General features: G+C 39.6%; 1 protein-coding gene across 3 annotated transcripts in view; it reads left to right on the forward strand.

The window, feature by feature from the left end:
- The window catches only part of KIF21A (kinesin family member 21A), a 181,651-nt gene extending 166,809 nt beyond the window's left edge, over positions 1-14,842 (forward strand). For all 3 annotated transcript variants that reach the window (XM_075551887.1, XM_075551888.1, XM_075551889.1), the window contains 5 exons: positions 2,593-2,757; positions 4,779-4,896; positions 7,019-7,189; positions 11,941-12,140; positions 13,619-14,842. In XM_075551887.1, coding sequence (XP_075408002.1) covers positions 2,593-2,757; positions 4,779-4,896; positions 7,019-7,189; positions 11,941-12,140; positions 13,619-13,712 — 748 coding nt within the window. In that variant the 3' untranslated portion in view covers positions 13,713-14,842. The remainder of the gene's footprint in view (positions 1-2,592; positions 2,758-4,778; positions 4,897-7,018; positions 7,190-11,940; positions 12,141-13,618) is intronic.
- Positions 14,843-15,529: the final 687 nt, after the last annotated feature.

Raw genomic sequence — 15,529 nt, forward strand, 5'->3', positions numbered from 1 at the left:
GGCGTGGAAGTAGTGGAACCCCAAAGTCCACCTGCAAGATAATTTGGACAGTCACTCTCAGAAGGTCATTTAGAACAGATGATAAATCCAGGAGGTGTTATGGTACTGATGAACCACTTAACTATCCTCTAGTTCCTCCCTTTACTATTGGGGCTCTTATTAATCATGTTAGATTTATGTATGTCCATTTCTATATTTAAGATCACTCGGTAGTCAAGATAGATGACCCCTTAGAAACAGTGACGGGAGTAATGTTTCCCTGAGGGTATGGGAAATGAGGAGTGGGAGGAAGGGAAAGGGGAGTTGACAGCATTGATGATTGTATAACCCCACTCGATGGGATTGAACAACAGAATTATATGTGAATAGATATATTGGAATAAGTAAGATGTTAATAAAAATAGTATTGAAAGGAAAGAAAGAAAGAAAGAAATGTTTATCAAGGAAGTGACCCAGCCCAGTTCCCCTCAAGTCCATGGTCAGATGCTAGCTGGAGGACAGTGTTAGTCTGGGTTGATGGGAGAAACAAATCCAGAGAGATGCTCACATGTGTATAAGAAAGATTATATATATATATATATATATATATATATATATATATATATATATATATATATATATATATATATATATACACAAGAACAATCGAATATTGAGAAAACATCCCAGCCCAGTCCAGATCAAGTTCATAAGTCCAATATTAGCCCATATGTCCAGTACCAATCTATAAATTACTCTTCAGGCTCAAGAAACACGTGCAATGACACTGAATGCAGGATGATCACAGGCCAGTGGGTGGGAAATCTTGTGGATCCAGTGGTGTTTTAAGCATCTCAGTGCTGGCAGGGGTCTCCATGTGGTTCCCCCAAGTTCAGGGCCCTGGCTGCCATCAGTGTAGCTACATCAGTCTTGTCAGTAGAGAGTCTCTCAGGGAGTGAGTCCCTGTTCTGCCTCCAGTGAGCTATTTATCTCCTTAGCACCTCCAAATGAGGTCACCAAGCTATGACCTGATTGACAGGCTAGACTGCTCCCCTTCACTCTGAATCTTCAGATTGACACCAGATTATATAACTACCACAAGGACTCTCCAGACTAATGTGGCTCTTGGCTGATGAAGGTAGAACATGAATCAGAAAGCTGGTAGACCACAGGGGTGGATGCAGAGTTGAGTGTATTTTAGGTCAGTAGGATCATGGCAGGTGTCAATAGTTCCCAGGATCAGCTGTTCACCTGAGCCACCAGCCCCAGAAGTCAGATATGAGACGCAAGTGAGTAGGAAGGAGAAGAATGGCAAGAGAGAGACCAGTTCTCTACAACTCCCTTATTGAAAGAGAACACACCCCCAAGGAGACATAATCAGGCTGTCACTTGCGTCTTATTGGGGAGGGCTTACTGACAAACCACAGAGAATTCCAACCAGGCCAAATTAACACAAACCCAAGTATCACAGAGAATGGGTGTTTTCCTCTGTATCTATTTCATATATGTCTTTAAAATGTACAGCAAATACAAAAATGCATTGTATTATTAGTTTGATAAATCACTTTACATAATCAAAATTGAGCTGAACTCTTAGTTTAAATGAGAGATGGGAATATGGATGAGGTTAATTTTTTACTGATTTATAAAAGTTACTAAATTTTAAAATCTGGTTTATAATTGGCAAATTACTGATTATTTACTGTACTAAAACACAAATCAATTGTGTTGTGTAGGGGAATTTTGTAGAAAAATAACATTATACTTTAAGTTAAAAACTCAATACATTTGAATCACCAACATCAAATTTGAGAAGATTATTATGACAATATTTAGCAGTTAATTAAGAAAAATGTTTCAATGTTTTTAACAACAATTTACCACTAGAATTTATCTAAGGAAATACAAACTAGCTCCTTTAAGTCATTATCACATAGTAGATATTCCAAATGTGGTTGGTTCAAAGTAAGTGATTACTGCAAATCATTTTAATGTAGCCCTCCCCCGCCCCCCACAGACACATCCCCTACCCAAAATAGTGGTATCAAGTTGGACTGCTTAGCGCCCCTAGAGGACAGAGCAGGACTGCCTCTGGGTTTTCTAAGCTTTACAGGAGCAAAAATTCTGACCTTTCTCCCAAGGTATGGCTGGTGGGTTGAGCCTTACAGTTCGCGGCCCAATTCCAAACCCACTATGCTACCAATGTCTTTAATCCAAGAGAGCAATTCTGTAAAAGAAGCCCTGGTAGGCCTGGTCCACAGAGGGCTTCTGGAAGCTGTAGAAAAGTAAACTTCCTTTGTGTGTTGTGTAGTTGTTAGGTTTTTAGCTTTGATATCTAATCCTTCCTGAGTGGTTTCCCTGATTTGGGGCCTGGTTTGTTCTAGAATTTCTGGCCCTGTAATAGTCATACAAGCTAAAAAATGTCAAACAATATTTCTTGTTTAATTAATTCATATGTTCATTGGTCCAGCAAACCCAAGTGCCAACTTCATGTGAAATGCCATGTGGGTCACTGTGTATATGTTGGCCAAAGTGCATGTTCCTTTGCTGCTTCTGCCTGTTTCTGAGGAATTCAAGGAATCCTAGGCCAAACTCATTGTTCTGCTCATTCAGGTCTTCAGGTCAAGTTACTCTTGGGGATGCTTGTTCTGCAAGTACCAACCGGACCGTCGCTATCCCTTCTGGAGAGAACCAGGTCAATCAAATCGCACTAAACCCTACTGGCACCTTCCTCTACGCGGCCTCTGGAAATGCTGTCAGAATGTGGGATCTTAAAAGGTAGGCCTTTACATCAAAATGTGCTCTTGCGTATGGTAACACAACTTTCAAACATTAATAATGCATTGGTACGTGTGAGATCTGATATTCAAAACCCTAGAAGTTACTATAAAATCACAGGCTTTTCTATTCAGCCCAACATCCCTCTGCCCCTGCTGTCCTTGCTTTATTATTAAGCGAATTTACAATTTTCCATCCCTTTAATCTCTGTTACTGAAGAGAACACTGTTTAAAATAGAACTGAAACCATAACCTTGCTTAGTTTGGGGTATAAATCACGAGAAGTTCTGGGCAATAAAATAAATGTAAAAGATGAGGTACTAAGAAAATAAAGTAGTTTAAAAGAGATTAAAATGATGAATGCAAAGATAAAGTATTACAGTTTTCATTTGCTTTTTACTTGCCATGAAGTCTGAACTTTTATGCTTTAGATGATGATTTATTTTAACTCCTTTCCTACTTCTTGAGTCCTTGACAGCAAAAGATATATTCATTTATTAGTTGCCAAATATTTATTGAGCACCAATTATAGCAAGCCCTGCACCCATGTAATGGTAGATAGAAGGAATAAGGAATGAGCAAGGCCAATTTCATGTTTGCCTTGTAAGAGCTCAACTTCTAGAGGAGGATGTAGACCATTCGAGAAGGCAGCTTCAGAATACTGCATGTAGTCTGCCACTCAGCTCATCAGGGCCACCTCTCACGGAGAAGGGATTGGCCACTGGTAGATCTAATGGTTATTTGCCTAAGGAGCATACACAGAAGTCGCTTTATGATTTTTAAAGTGTGTAAACCTAATTTAGAGATTAATTGGTGAATGGAAGAGATAGGGGAGACAAAGTCCTGAGTCTTGTAATAAAAATATATGTAGAACATTGAAAACAGGGTTTAGGATATTTGAAGAGATGGAAACTTGGTTTATTCTTGAACATAGTCTATTGGAATCATGGGAGGAGTACCATGCAGGAAGACAAAGTTATACCACAATGATTGGTGCAAACGTTTGAAGATCTTTATTGTTTTTATTTGCCTGGAAAAAATAAGCCTTTGACACCTGACTGTTTTCAGCAAACCAATTAAAGTCGATCCATTTTAATAAAGTAAGAGAGTAGTTTGGGAGAAATGATAATATTCTAGAAGTCAGATATGTCTCCATCTCCCAGCAGCTTGATTGAGGTAGGATTGTGAAGCAAAAGTTCATTGTTAATTGATTTTACACGTCTATGGCCAAACCAGATCTTTCTCTACTCTTAGTTCATGTGGTTACAAGAGTTGATGCAAATAAACCACTTGCCTACTTACCTCTGCCTTGTCCTTGTCACTTTAATGTATGAATATACACTTATGTGTACAGAGGTGTGTGTGTGTGTGTGTGTGTGTGTATGTGATGTCTGCATGTGCCTATCTGTAAATGTTAGAATACATGTGTGAGTGTATATCTGGATATGTGTATGTATGCATGCCCATTTGTTGTTCCTTATTGCTGATACCCTTCCTCCTTCCAGCTCCTCTCAGACATGGTTTTGTTTACAGGTACATATGTGTATGCAGAGTTGTGTGTTTGTGAGAGTTAAAATGTACCTTCTTCATTTTGGCATTGATTTTCTAGTTCCATCAGTGATACCAAGTGGACCTAATAACTTCAGCCATATAGCTACAATGTGTTTAGACATTTAACCGATTAAGATTTACCTGTAATTAGGTTGGCGTTAAAATGAGCCTATAGCCGTTTTTCAAACATTTGCTGCTTCTTGTTTCATGCCTAAATGACATTGATCACTTTGGGAATAATTTCTTTAAAACTTCCCCTACTGTCATCATAGAATGTGGCCAGTGTGGCCACCTCTGAGTCTAATTTGAAGATAGGGTCCTGCTTGTGGAGCTAAAATAAAAAAAACAAAACACAATTTTAGCAAACAATTTTACCAAAAGTATATTGTTTTTGTATTTTTTTTTTGAGGCTGAGCCATGGCATACTAAAGGATATTTTCTAACAAAATTATTTTTCTTTCTTTTTACAGGTTTCAGTCTACAGGAAAGTTAACAGGACATCTAGGCCCTGTCATGTGTCTTACTGTAGATCAGATTTCCAATGGTCAAGATCTAATCATTACTGGTTCCAAGGATCATTACATCAAAGTATGTATAAACGTGTCATTGAATTGCGTTCTCTATCTCCTATTAAATGATACCTTTGACATTTTCAAACTCATGTAAGATTCCGTTAGTCAACTTTATTTTTTTCCCTTTATGAGCTTGAGCTTTTCTTTCTGAATTTTTCTTAATTTAGTGTTCCTGGTGGTTATCGCCAACAAAGTATTTTCATTTTTTTCAAATAAAAGCGGTTAGAAGAGATTTTTAAGTTCGTTTAGCTCTGCCGCCCAATTAATTCTTGAGTGTAGTAGTGAATGAAGACCTATTGCAGCTACACTACTATAGTTTCAGAATTTATAAAATTAAATGATAGTATGAGGAAAGAATAAGAATATGATGCTGGGAATATTAAAATTGCGGTATTAACAGCAAGCTATTAGAAATTCATATCTGGAGCTCAAGATGCTATGACTAGAAATGTAGGTTTGGAAGCCACTAAATGGAAGCATATGTGGAGGGACTCGATGACACTGCCAAGGAGACACAAGTTGGCAACGGAGCCGTGGCGAATATCTGTAATAAGCCATAGGAGTAAAGGGAGGGCCCACAAAGAAAGAACGGGAGGGAGATTCGAAGTGCCATAGGGAGAGGGAGTCAGCGTGACACCTGCTACAAGTGGGTAGAACAGATTGTGGCTTTGGGAGGGGTGCATGCGCCTACCTGGTGGCATCGTGGGCTGCATGTGGGGCTGTTAACACAAGGTCACCTCTGGGAACCCCCCAGTGGCTCCATGGTAGAGTGACAAAGATTGCTCCTTTGGTAAAGATTTACAGCCGCGGAGACTCACAGCGGCAAGTCTGCCCCTGTAGGGTTTCTCTATGAATCAGAATCAACTAGATGGTAGGGGCTTTGGGAGCTAAGACTGAAGGAGCCCTGATAACATAGTGGGTTATGGTCTGGTTGCGAACTGCAAGGTCAGCAGTTCCAACCCACCAGCCACTCCACAGGAGAAAGACAAGGGTTGTCACTCCCTTGTAAAGGCTTATAGTCCGAATCGACTCAATGGCGGTTGAGTAGGTTTGGGACGCAAAGGGAATTTTCTTTAAAAGTGCAGGAGCAGAAGTTAGAATATGATAAGTTGAAGACTGAAAATACTCTTCATAGAAATTTTAATTAAGAAATGATAGATGTGTGAGTAACTTCAAAATAGATGGTTAAAAGGAGAGGGTTTTGTGTCTAGGAGATTTCAGCATGTTTAGATGCTTAGGAAATGGACTCAGTGGACAGGGAAAGAGAAGAGAGTGAAGTGGCAGCAAATGGTGAAATCGGCCGGAGGAGTTCCTTCATAGATGGAAGAGTTGAGGATTTTTTTAAGATGGCAAGAATATTTTAGAGTGAAGAGGGGAAGCCAAACGTCTCACTTGCATAACTCTAGTCTTTAATGAGCATCAGCACTGTCAAACCACTGCCATTGAGCCAATTCCACCTCACAGCAACCCTGTAGGGCCGGGTCTCCTTAGGGCAGTGGTTCTCAACCTATGGGTCGCGACCCCCTTTAGGGTCAAACTCTCTTTCACAGAGGTCGCCGATTCCTAACATTAGCAACATTACAGTTATGAAGTAGCGATGAAAATAATGTTATGATTGTGGTGGTCACACAACATGAGGAACTGTATGAAAGGGTGTGGCATTCGGAAGGTTGAGAACCACTGCCTTCGGGCTTCCAAAACGAAATCTTTACAAAGACAGGCAGCCCCGTCTTTCTCCCAGGGAGTGTCTGTGGGTTTGAATGGCCAACTTGGTGGTTAGCAGTAGAGCTCCTTAGTAGTGATTAAGTGCCACCAAAATGATTTAATTGAATTTCAGATGGATTGACCTCTATGATTTTTATTATTGAACATATTATTTATGTATCATACATGACAAAAGTGGCTCCTTTTCTTAAAAGCCTACAGATATGTAAGCAAAAGTAATGTGAGAATAGGACTTGGGTTCATCTTTAGCATCATTCATGCTAGGTTAGTTGAATTACCTTGACTAGCTATTGTAAGAAAGCATATCCTCTCTCTGATTAACATTTGTGTGTATATGAATTTCTATGAATGTATACATATTAAGGGTCCTTTGTAAACTAAATGGGATGACTGCTTTCTTTCTGCCTTTTTAGATGTTTGATGTAACTGAAGGGGCTCTAGGAACTGTGAGTCCTACCCACAATTTCGAACCTCCGCATTATGATGGCATTGAAGCACTAACTATTCAAGGGGACAATCTCTTTAGTGGATCCAGAGACAATGGAATCAAGAAATGGGACTTAACTCAAAAAGACCTTCTTCAGGTAATACAAAGTTTTCACGGTGTGGAGCAGGCACTTCAGCTCTTTGTATTAGTTTGCTATGGCTGCTATAACGAGGTAGCCCAAGCTGGTGGTTTATAAGAAGAGACATTTGTTGTCTTCTCAGCTCTGGAAGCTAACAGCTCAGATGAATGTGTCAACTGAGCCAGGCTCCTCCTAAGGCTCCAGGGGTAGATCTTCTCTTGTCTTGCACAGCTTTCTGTAGTTCCAGGCATTCCTTGGCTTGAAACGGCATCTTTATATGGCTATCTTTCTCTGTGTGGTTCATTGTGTCTCTTCTCTTCATAAAAATACCCCTGAGACTGGATGAGGATGAGGACACACCTTGCTCTAGTCAGACTTCATGCTAACATTAGCATGTTAATGTAAATAGTAAACATTAGCAAAGACCCTCTTTCCAAACAAAGTCATAGTTATAGGTACCAGGAGTTAAGATTGCAACCTACCTTTATGGAGGGCCTGCGATAGTCCATACTACCTATGAATATCTGTATAAGAACTTGAGGAGGTTCCATCTCAATTTTTGTTGTTTAAGATTATATTAATCAGGAATTCCTCATAAAGACTATGCCATCATCACCTACCCGAGGTAGTAATTAGATGACAGGAGCACAGCTATTTCATTTTCGGCACAGGGATACATTTGATATCTATTCACTGAGGTGGGAGGACAGATGAAAAAGCTCTAGGGTTCCCATGCATGTGCTTACTAAATAAAATCAGCCTAGAGATAGAAAACTTGTATCCATGTATTCAAGAGGACCAAGTTTTGCCTTGGCAGTATAAATGATTCTTTATCTACAGGAATATTTCTGTGCACTCTAAAGTGGTGACCCGTTTCCTGTAGAAGGATAAGAAGACCACCGTATTTACATCAAAGAAATATTGGCCTGTTCTTCATTCCCAGATGAAGAAATTGTTGTTACTAGTGCCATCAAATCGGTTCTGACTCATAGCGACCCAATGCACACCAGAACGAGGCACTGCGTCCTGGTCTGGTGCCAGCCTCACAGCATGGTCTTGTGTTTGTGCCCATTGTTGGAGTCACCGTGTCACTCCATCTCCTTGAGGGTCTCCCTCGTGTTCGATGCCCCTCGGTGTCCTTTTCCGGGGGCTGTTCTAAGCTGACAATATGTCCACGGTACTTGAGACAAGCTTCCCCAGCCTTTCTGTTCAGGAGGACTCTCACTGTGCTTCTTCCAAGACGGATTTGCTGGTTCTTTTGGCGGGCTAGGCTACTTCCAGGGTTCTTTGCCAGCCCATAATTCAAATGCAGCGATTCTATCTTTGGTCTTCCTTATTCAACACATGTAGATGACTGAAAATACCCTGGCTTAGGTAATGTGCCCTTAGTCTTCCCAGTGACATCCTTGCTTTTCAACACTGTAAAGAGGTCTTCAGCACAAGAGTTGCTCAATGCAAACATCCTGTAGTCTCTTGACTGCTGCTTCGATGAGCATCAATTTTGGATCCAAACAAGGTGAAATCCTGAACAGCTTCAACTCTTTTCCCTGTTTATCACGATGGCCCAATTTTGATCATTTTGGCTGTCATTACATTAAGTTCTAACACACACCGAAGGAAGCGAGATGTTCATCAGCAAGTGCTTCAAGTCCCCCTACCTTTTTCAGCAAGCAAGGTTGTGTCATCTGTATATTGCAGGTTGTTAATAAGCCTTGCTCTAATCTGGATGCCACGTTCTTCCACATATAATCCAGGTTCTGTGATTATTTGCTCTGCATAAGTGTGATGAGCTGGTATAAGCCTGACACACCTATTCTGATTTTAAACTCTGCAGTATTCCCTTTTCAGTTTGTACAATTGCTTCTTGACCTACAGATTCCGTAGGAGCACAATGAAGTGTTCTAGAATTCCCATGTTTTACAAGGCTATCCATTGTTTTTTTATGGTCCACACAGTCAAATACTTTGCATAATCAAAGTAAAACACACACACACAAGTAAACATCTTTCTGGTATTCTCTGCTTTCAGCCAAGAATTATCTAATATTAGCAATAATAGCCTGTGTTCCACGTCCTTTTCTGAATCCAGCCTGAACCTCAGTCAGCTCCTAGTAAATGTACTACTGAAACCATTGTAAGATGATCTTTAGCAAATTTTTAATTTGCATGTGATATTATTCACAGTCCTCTATAATTGGTTCATTCTTTTGGATCACCTTTCTTTGGAGTGGGTGTAAAAATGGATCTCTTCCATTCAGTTGGCTAAGTAGTCCCCTGCCAAATTTCTTGGCATAGATGCCAAGATTTGCTGTGCTTCATCAGCTTGTTGAAACATTTCAGTTGGTATTCCATCAGTTTCTGGAATGTCATGTTTGGCAAATGCCTTCTGTGTCTTGGAGGTCTTCCTTAGGCACAGTTGGTTCTTCTCATATGCTATCTACTGAAATAATAGAGTGTTTGGCTGGGGGGGTGTTCTTACCTTTACTGGGGGCTCTTACATCTCTTATCATAATCCATACATGCATCCAGTATGTCAAGCACATTTGCACATATGCCGCCATCATCATTTTCAAAGCAATCTCTTCCCACTTGAACCCCTGATATCAGCTCCCCGAAACAATGGAATGTTAACTAGTTCTTTTTGGTACAGTGACTCTGTATTCTTTCTACCACTTCGTATGCTTCCTGCATCATTCACTATTTAGCCCACCGAATCTTTCAGTATTGAACTTGAGGCTTGAAGTTTTTCTTTTGTTCTTTAGTTTCCTATATGCTGAGTGTGTGCCTCCTGTTCGGTTTTTAACTTTAGGTCTCTGCACATTTCACTTTAATATTTTACTTTGTCTTCTCAAGCTGCCCTTTGAAATTTTCTGTTCATGTCTTTGACTTCATCGTTTCTATTTGCCTTAGCTACTCTATGACTAAGAGCAAGTCTCAGAATCCATTCATCCACTTGATCTTTTCTTTCCTTCCTACTTTTTCATGACATTTTGCTTCCTTCATATATGATGTCCTTGATGTCATCCTATGGTTCTTCAGGTCCTATGCCATTACTGTTCAATGAATCAAATCTGTTCTTGAGATGTTTTTGAAATTCAGGTGCGATAAATTCTAGGTCGTATTTCAGTTCTGTGGACTTGTGTTAATTTTTTCAGCGTCAACCTGAACTTACATATAAGCAATTGTTGGTCTGTTCCCTTTGCCTGGTTTTAGCTGCTTATGTTGAGCTATTTCCATCTAGAAAAGTCCACACAGTCACTTTCTATGTTGCTTAAAAAAAAGGTGTTTACAATGAAGTCGTTCTTACAAAATTATATCATGCGGTCTCCAGTTTTGTTTCTATCACCAAATCCGTAGTTTTCAACTACTATTCCTTCCTCTTCACTTCCAACTTTTGCATTTCAATTGTAAATAATTATCAATTAATTTTTGTATGTTTGATCACTTACAGATTGCAGACATTGTTATAATTTTTCAGTTTTATATCACTAGCTTTAGTGGTTGATGCATAAATCTGAGTCATGTTTGCACTGACTGTGCTGATAGATATTTTACTTTTACAGGCAGCTTTGCACTTCCAGCTAGATCTTGAAATATCCTTTCTGACAATGAATGCAACACCATACCTCTCAAATATGTCATCTCGGCATAGTAAATCATGTGATTTTCTAATTCAACATGGCTAGCATCAGTCAATTTCAACTATGATACCCATCTTTATGCACTTCATTTCATTTTTGAGAACTTCCAATTTTCCTAAATCGATGCTTCATATATTCCAAGTTCCAATTATTAATAGCTGTTTGCTGCTGTCCTCATTTTGAGCCCCGCTCCTTCAGCAAACGGAGGTCCCGAAAGCTCTACTCCATCCATGTCATTGTGGTGCACGCCACATTGAGAAGGCAGCCCTTCCTCAGTCATGTGCTGCAGGCCTCTTTCGGTCCGTCTCGGACCATCTGGAGTTAATCAAGAGCTGTTCAGTACCTGGCGATGCTTTGATGCTATCCATAAGTTTTTCCATGGATTCTTCCCTTCAGAGGTGGATCTGCTATTGCTTCTTCATGAAGAAATTCATTAACAGAAAAAATGGTTCTCAATTCATTTTTTTCTTTGTATATGTATGGGTGCATGTATATGGAATTTGCTAATATTTTCCTCCTTGAAACCAGCAGCTAAAAGTAGAAGAACATGTAGCATGAACATCAGTAGAGAAAACTTGGCAACAGATGTGGAGACCACATTCAGAAGCTTTTAGTGTATGCACATGTTCGCGGTTGAGATCTTTATATTGCATGTATACATATATTTATGTAAAAATATAATCACATAGCGTGGTTATACATTTGTGGTTTGTTCACATTAGGAAAGGCATAGATTACTTCTGGTCACTCATAAAATCTTCTCTAGCAAAGACTTCAGACTGACCTTATTTAATAGTCTCTGTAGTCTACATACCAGAAGGAGATGTGCTGTTTGAAGGAGTCTGTATGCTTTCTTTGTATTTTAGAATCTCTATATTCTTCATATTATAGGCCTTTAATATTCACAATGATAATAATCAGTGAGGCAAATTGGGGAGCAAATTACAGATTGATTTCTTTCAACTGTGAGTTGATTGTTTAGAAGATGAACCGTTACCATTTCCAGACCACTCAGTGAGTGTTCCAAATCCAGAGTTTCCTGGGTAAAAATGCCTGCTGCTTTTTGGTGTGAAACTGTCAGAGATTGGAAGATCGGTTTTAATCAACTGCTGCTTGTTTTCCCTCCCAGCAAGTGCCCAATGCGCACAAGGACTGGATCTGCGCCCTGGGAGCGGTGCCCGGCCACCCGGCTTTGCTCAGTGGCTGCCGGGGAGGCGTTTTGAAGCTCTGGAACGTGGACACTTTCGTGCCGGCTGGAGAGATGAAGGGGCACGACAGCCCGATCAATGCCATCTGTGTTAATTCCACCCACATCTTCACTGCAGCTGAGTATGTCCTTCTAACATGATTGTCCTCTCTGCTGAATGCCTACCTGTGCTCTCACTGAACAAACTGGATACATTCCAAATAGCTAAAAATGTGGGGAATCTTTTCAGTTTAGTCATTTGAGCATCTGTTTTAAATACCATTTGTGTTTCCTGATGCACATACAGTATGGGCTCTGAGTGTGGAATCTTGGTTATTTAATAAGAGTGTTATCCTGTGCCAGCACGTTGCTTATAGTAGGAAGTCTGCTGTTACGTTGTTCACTGGGGGTTTTAATATATTTAAAGTACAGAGAATGACATCTGTTTTTCTTACTTATGCGTATAAAGTAATAACATCTGCTTCCTCCCTCTTATGCGTACTTGAATTGGTGGATTCATTTATTCATTCATTCACAACAAATAACCTATATTTCAGGCTTTGTGATAGACTTTTGCAGAATGTCCCACCAACCCCACCCCACCTCCATCCCCCCCCCCAAAAAAACAGCTCCCACTGCCATTGAGTTGAGTCCAACTCATCACCACCGAGGTAGTGTCTCCAAGACTGTCAGTCTTTGGAGGAGCGGTCGTCCTCATCTTTCTCCCTTGGAGCGGCTACTGGGCTTGAACTGCCTACCTAACAAACAGTGCCACCAGGTGATAGATCAGTGATAAAATAAGATCCAACCCCACTTTATGTTCTAATAAAAAGAAACAGAACATAAAGAAGCTCGGTTAAGTGGTGATAAGGGCTTTGAAGAAATAGCTAGCTGAGAGTAGAGATGGGAATGTCAGGGGGCAGGAGTTTGATATATAAGGTAGTCAAGGAAGGCAGGGTCACCAACTCCTTGGAGACCACCCCAATCTCCTGCTAGAACGTCGGCCTCACATCTGAAGACCTCTAACCATCTGTCTTACACACCTGGCCTGTTTTCTGAGCTATGCAAGAGGCCCCAGTGCAGTGGTGTAAAGTGGGGCTCTGGAGCCAGGCTTCCTGGACTCACATCTCAGCTCTGTCCTCACCATCCGTGTCTCAAGCATATTACATAACTTTTCTGGGCTACCATGGGCTCTTCTTTAAACTGGAAATAATAATCACACTTATCTTTTGTGATACTTGAACAGAACTAAAATATATTAAAGGTATAGATAAGTAATGCCCAATATAGAGTAGGCCTCTAATAATATAAGCTATCCTTGCTTATCACTGTTATGATCTCTTCAAAAATAAATTGGAGACGTACTGATGCACTCAGGTAAGTGCTGACCTGGTCAGCACGTCAAAGCTACCGGCTGCTCCACAGTGGAGGCTCTTTGTTCTGGTAAAGATGGACAGTCTTGGAAACCCTGTGTAATAAGGTTGCTATGAATCAGAATCAACTTATTGGCAATGGGTTTTATTTTTAGAGGTGGGGGAGATAGTTCAGAAACTTAAGTTCTTCTAAGAGCTATTTATCTTTCTCTGTTTCATATATTCAATTTGAATTTATTGTTTTATAGTGATCGAACTGTGAAAATCTGGAAAGCTCGAAATTTGCAGGATGGCCAGATCTCTGACACAGGAGATGTGGGGGAAGACGTCGCCAGCAATTAAGCAAGAATGAAGATAGTCATAAAATGAAACTGTGACCATATTCTGTATGCTCTTTATGAAAAATGTTGTCCTGCATTTATTAGGCAAAAACTTAAGAATAGGATTAACTGGAAACTATATCTGAATCCAACTGCTGAGTATAAATGGTATTCTAATGAAATTGTACCTACCCTGTCTGCTTAATTTTAATATCTACTGATGCATATATAACCTACAATTGAAATCGTGCTTGAATTGTACTTTTGTTGATGCTAGAATCTTGGGCCTACTTATAAAAGCAAAAAACCCCACACTTTCCAATGATTTAAATGACACAATGTCTACTTTTGTGGCAGAAAATACATCTGGAAGACAATGTGTAACCTACTGTGTCTCCTGCCAGATGATTTATGGATTTATATTTATATTGGGCAAGTAAGTCAAATTGTAGTCTACTTGTCTACCATTTAAATCTGTCTACAAAAGGTTCCCCAAACTCTTTTACTGTAATGGGGGGGGGGGAATGTGAGAATATTACTGGTGGGTTTTTTCCCATGTAATGGAATTGAACCTAACCTACAAAGGAAAAAACTGTTTATCTTACTGTTGGCATTGACTTGTATTGACCAAAGTCTTGCGCTCTGTTCTGTGCTCAGGACTAAACTGCTGTCAATAGGTGTTTTATTAGTACTGTGCATCATTCTGTGTGATGGCAAGCTATTTTGATGTCCTAACAGAAATATATTTTGCTCTATTTTCCTAAGGAGTTGTTTCTATCATTACCTTTTAATTTCATTTTTATTTAATGGTAGCATTTGCTTCCCTTTCTAAATTTTGTTATATGCTGCTAAATATATTTTAAATATACTCTGTTATAAACCTTGGTGGCTATGGTGAGGATTGTATCATCTGATGTTGGAGAAGCTATGTAAATAGGTAGATTGTAAAGAGACAACCTTACATTGTGCCTGTATGAATTTTTAAATGCTGTAGGTTGGAGTTTTGCAAAAGATGTATAATTTATCCCTCTGCTCAGCATATTAATTTGTAAATCCTGCAAGTTTAATTTTTATGTGGATGGGTTAACATGGAAAATATTGTCTGATGTATTTTTCCCCCTTGACGGCACTCGCTTGTAAATGAAAGCTTAGGTAGAGCTTAAATAAACAGGTTGCCAGAAAATACTTTTATCCCGTTGTTCTTTTTTCTAAGGGCTACAAAAGCTGTTGAAAAAATTTATAATATTTGTGTGTGTTTTAAAGGAGGACATCCATCCTTATCTGGTAATTTATACTTTTTTGTACAGTAGATGTGACATATTGAAAAGTTTCTTTGTTTTTGTTTTTTGATGTAAACTAATATTGACAAACCAAAGAAAATCGCCACTTAAATGTTGGAGTCAGCTGATAAGTCGAACAGTCCTGAAAGAGGGAGTGAGAATTAAGGAAAAAAGAGAGACAGAAAGTATTGGGAGGGCAACAGTGAATACTGAAGCTCCGAGTTTATTCCACATACTCCTTTTATCCATGCAGAAACAACCCGGGGTTAATTATCTCATTGTTAAGCAAGCACATTGGATACACATAGCAACTCTATCTTCTGGCAAGCCAGGCATCCTTGAGAAAAATCAAACAACCTGTTTTTCCAGACCTTGCATACTTTCTTGTTCTTGACAGTCTGTACAAAACATTAAGTCACAGAAGAAATCAGCAAACACTGACACATAGGTCATGAGAATTCTCAGCCGTTTCAAGGTTGAGTCTTAATGGCCTTCAACACTTAAAGGAACTAAATTAAGTGACATAATTTAGGGACTGGAGCACAGATGGTAAAAGCAA

The sequence above is a fragment of the Tenrec ecaudatus genome, chromosome 6, assembly GCF_050624435.1.
Source record: "Tenrec ecaudatus isolate mTenEca1 chromosome 6, mTenEca1.hap1, whole genome shotgun sequence".
Lineage (NCBI taxonomy): Eukaryota > Metazoa > Chordata > Mammalia > Afrosoricida > Tenrecidae > Tenrec > Tenrec ecaudatus.